This window comes from Anneissia japonica, unplaced genomic scaffold (genome assembly GCF_011630105.1).
Source record: "Anneissia japonica isolate Jap-2015-1 unplaced genomic scaffold, ASM1163010v1 scaffold287948_len850469_cov200, whole genome shotgun sequence".
NCBI lineage: Eukaryota > Metazoa > Echinodermata > Crinoidea > Comatulida > Comatulidae > Anneissia > Anneissia japonica.
The window spans coordinates 112,373-115,276 of record NW_022699796.1 but is presented as its reverse complement, the minus strand read 5'-3'; the positions used below and the strand labels follow the sequence as shown (position 1 = coordinate 115,276).

At 34.2% G+C, this 2,904-nt stretch overlaps 1 protein-coding gene across 1 annotated transcript in view; it reads right to left on the bottom strand.

The window, feature by feature from the left end:
• LOC117103121 (sodium- and chloride-dependent GABA transporter ine-like) overlaps positions 1-2,904 on the bottom strand; it is a gene marked incomplete in the record, with an annotated part of 19,384 nt that overhangs the window by 2,988 nt on the left and 13,492 nt on the right. The window contains 4 exon segments of the mRNA XM_033243619.1: positions 461-560; positions 1,106-1,246; positions 1,869-1,981; positions 2,295-2,419. Of these exon segments, the coding sequence (XP_033099510.1) occupies positions 461-560; positions 1,106-1,246; positions 1,869-1,981; positions 2,295-2,419 (479 nt within the window).

Sequence of the window (2,904 nt, the reverse complement as noted above, 5' to 3'; positions counted from 1 at the left end):
ACAGGATATCCCATAGCCCTCGTGTGACTAGCAGTGGTCATGTGACATATAGTTGGAGTAACATACTTATACTGCAATTGTGAAAAAGTATGGGAGCAGGAAATGCTTTCGATTTACATAATCCATAATAAGCCAGCCTAAAAATCTAAGGGTGTCCCACTCACTTACCATATTTATTCAAATAAACACACCACTTAGAATAAACGCCCACCCCTTGAATAAAGTCCCCTCTAGAGGGGGCTGTCTCTTATACACATCTTATTATCACTTTGTAAAACGTTCGCAATTGGACTTTTTTTACGGTATTAATTGGTCGATGATGACGTCAAAAGGAGCAAAGACCGTTCGTAAAATCGACTATTCGTAAAATGGACGTTTTACTGTAAATTGTTTCAACTTATTTATCATTTTAAAATATTTTAATCAACACATAATTAAGAAAAACATCCATCATATTTACCATATAGCCAACTAACAGCGACAACTTCACCAATCGCAATGAAGAAGATTGACACCACAGAAACATACCAATCAATTATTTGGAAATAGTACATGCCACCCTGAAAGCAATGTCTGACAATTTAGCAGTATCTTCAAAAACCAAGTAAAATATGTTTCTGCATAAATGCTCCAGGCCTCCAAAATCTGGCCCAAAGGGATCTCCCAATAATCGGTGAAGTTCCTACACTACCATAAGCAAGGAAAAATGTTATTTACTTTTAGTTTAAGTAATTTAAATTTATGTCTTCATAATGCCTGTAAGTGGAATGTTTTTTTGCAAGTATGTTGAAATGTGAAAATACAATAAAAAATAAACAGTTATTATTCAAATTGATAAAATGCTTTAAATTTATTTAATTATGAGGAGAAAAAGTAATGCTGTCTAGACAAATTATCGGCAGTGGGTGTAAAATTCTTATTTTTAAGGTGGTTTGATAAAAGGCCAAAATGAAAATGTTCTTTTTATTCCCAAATACCGTTTTTGGTGGGCGGTGGATTCATGACATAAGGTATAATATGTCTTGTCTAAATTTTGATTAAATTTAAAGATATATGTTTAAATACAAAATATATTAAGATAAAAATTATGCTTGAATATACATACCTCAAAAGTACACGGTATACCACAAGCAAAGGTAAACAGACAAACGTACAACACAAGAACTTCTTTACGATTGAAATAAAAGGGCTTCAGTCTTGGAAAGCCATCCATAAGAGTTGTGATGACAACCTCCACCATTGCAAACTTATATGAAAAAAAATAAAAAAAATGGTAAAATAAACATTTTGTCATAAAGTAGAATTCACTGACACAGCATGTGACAATGATCTTTATGCAAACTGGTTTGTTCTGCTGTCTGCATGCTCAGCAAAAGATCACTGGAAACACAGACTGATCAGAATGATTTTTGTGGCATGACAATTTATTCTGAATAGGAAAGGAGCTTAAGCCAAGTGACATGAGGTTCTGCTGCACAACTCCAGAGCATTCAAGATCATTCTGCATTGCCTAAGTTCCTCATTGGTCACCTTTACATCATAATTAACCAATTAGACTTATTTGCCTCTATAGTACCCAAAATCCCAGGAGCTTAATTATATTACTCTTGGATTCTACATGGTGTCATGTGTTCCTATAATTAACAATGTGGTTTACACTGTTTCTTTGATTAATTAAATGTTATTCTAAAATGTTCTATGTATTAAATATGTTAAAGTAAGGAAGGGAATGGTAATTTATTACAGCGGTCATAAGAATAATACACTAAATTCTATTTATTTCTTTTTTCTTGCTGATTCATGCCACTGTCTTGTACGATGTAGTTAGGCATTTAACCTATTTCAAAACCAAAATATGAAATTTTTACCTGGCTGTCCAGACCTAAACAGATCAGCATGATGAAAAACAAAACAGACCACAGTTGAGGTACTGGCATCGCAGAGAAGGCTGCTGGGTACACAGCAAACACAAGACCAGGCCCTGAACATGAATAAAAACACAGCTGTGTAAATAGCAAGAGGCAGCCCTGAATATGAATATTATTTATACACATAGAGCATACTGTTTGTGTGGAACAAAAAATGCATACATAATTTGGCTCCTATATCCTTTGCATAGATTTTTAAATCAGCTGGTAATCAATTTTACGGATTTCATATTAAAAAGTCTGAATCATCGTAAATAAAATTTTTAGTATTAGTCAGATTTGAACAGACTCAAAAATCGTTCCAAATTGGTGAGAGATGGAGAAAACAACGATTTTTCATTAAAAGGTATGCATTCATTTATTTACCCTGAGTCACAACATTATCAACATCTTCTCCTTGGATGAATGCAATATGCCCAATAACCGAGAAGATGGCGCAGGAAGCAAACAGGCTTGTAAACGCATTGACGCCAGATATTACCAGAGTATCCCTGTCAAAAAATACAAACATTATACATTCTTACTTTTTACTGTAACACAAAGTAACTCAGAGAAGAGAAACAAATTCAGTAAATAGCAAAATGATAAAAAAGCTTGTAAATGTATATGATGAAACAGCCATCAGTATTTAATAGTACCAGAAGGAAAATAATAGTACTATTCAACTTTATACCTGTATGTGATGTATATATATATATCGAGGACCCATTGAAAATGCTATAAAAAAAGCAAAGGACATACCTCGTGCTCAAACACTGACGTACAAACCACGTCAACGATCGACTAGAGTGCCACTGGTCACTACCTATCACCCTAGGTTACCACCACTAAGGGCTACATTCAGAAACATATGCCCATTCTACAGACCACAGAACGTCTTAGGTCTGTTTTTCCGGATACACCGTTCATAGCCTATCGCAGACCACCTAACCTTCGTGATATATTAGTACGATCTAAATTCAAGAGGCAAATTAAC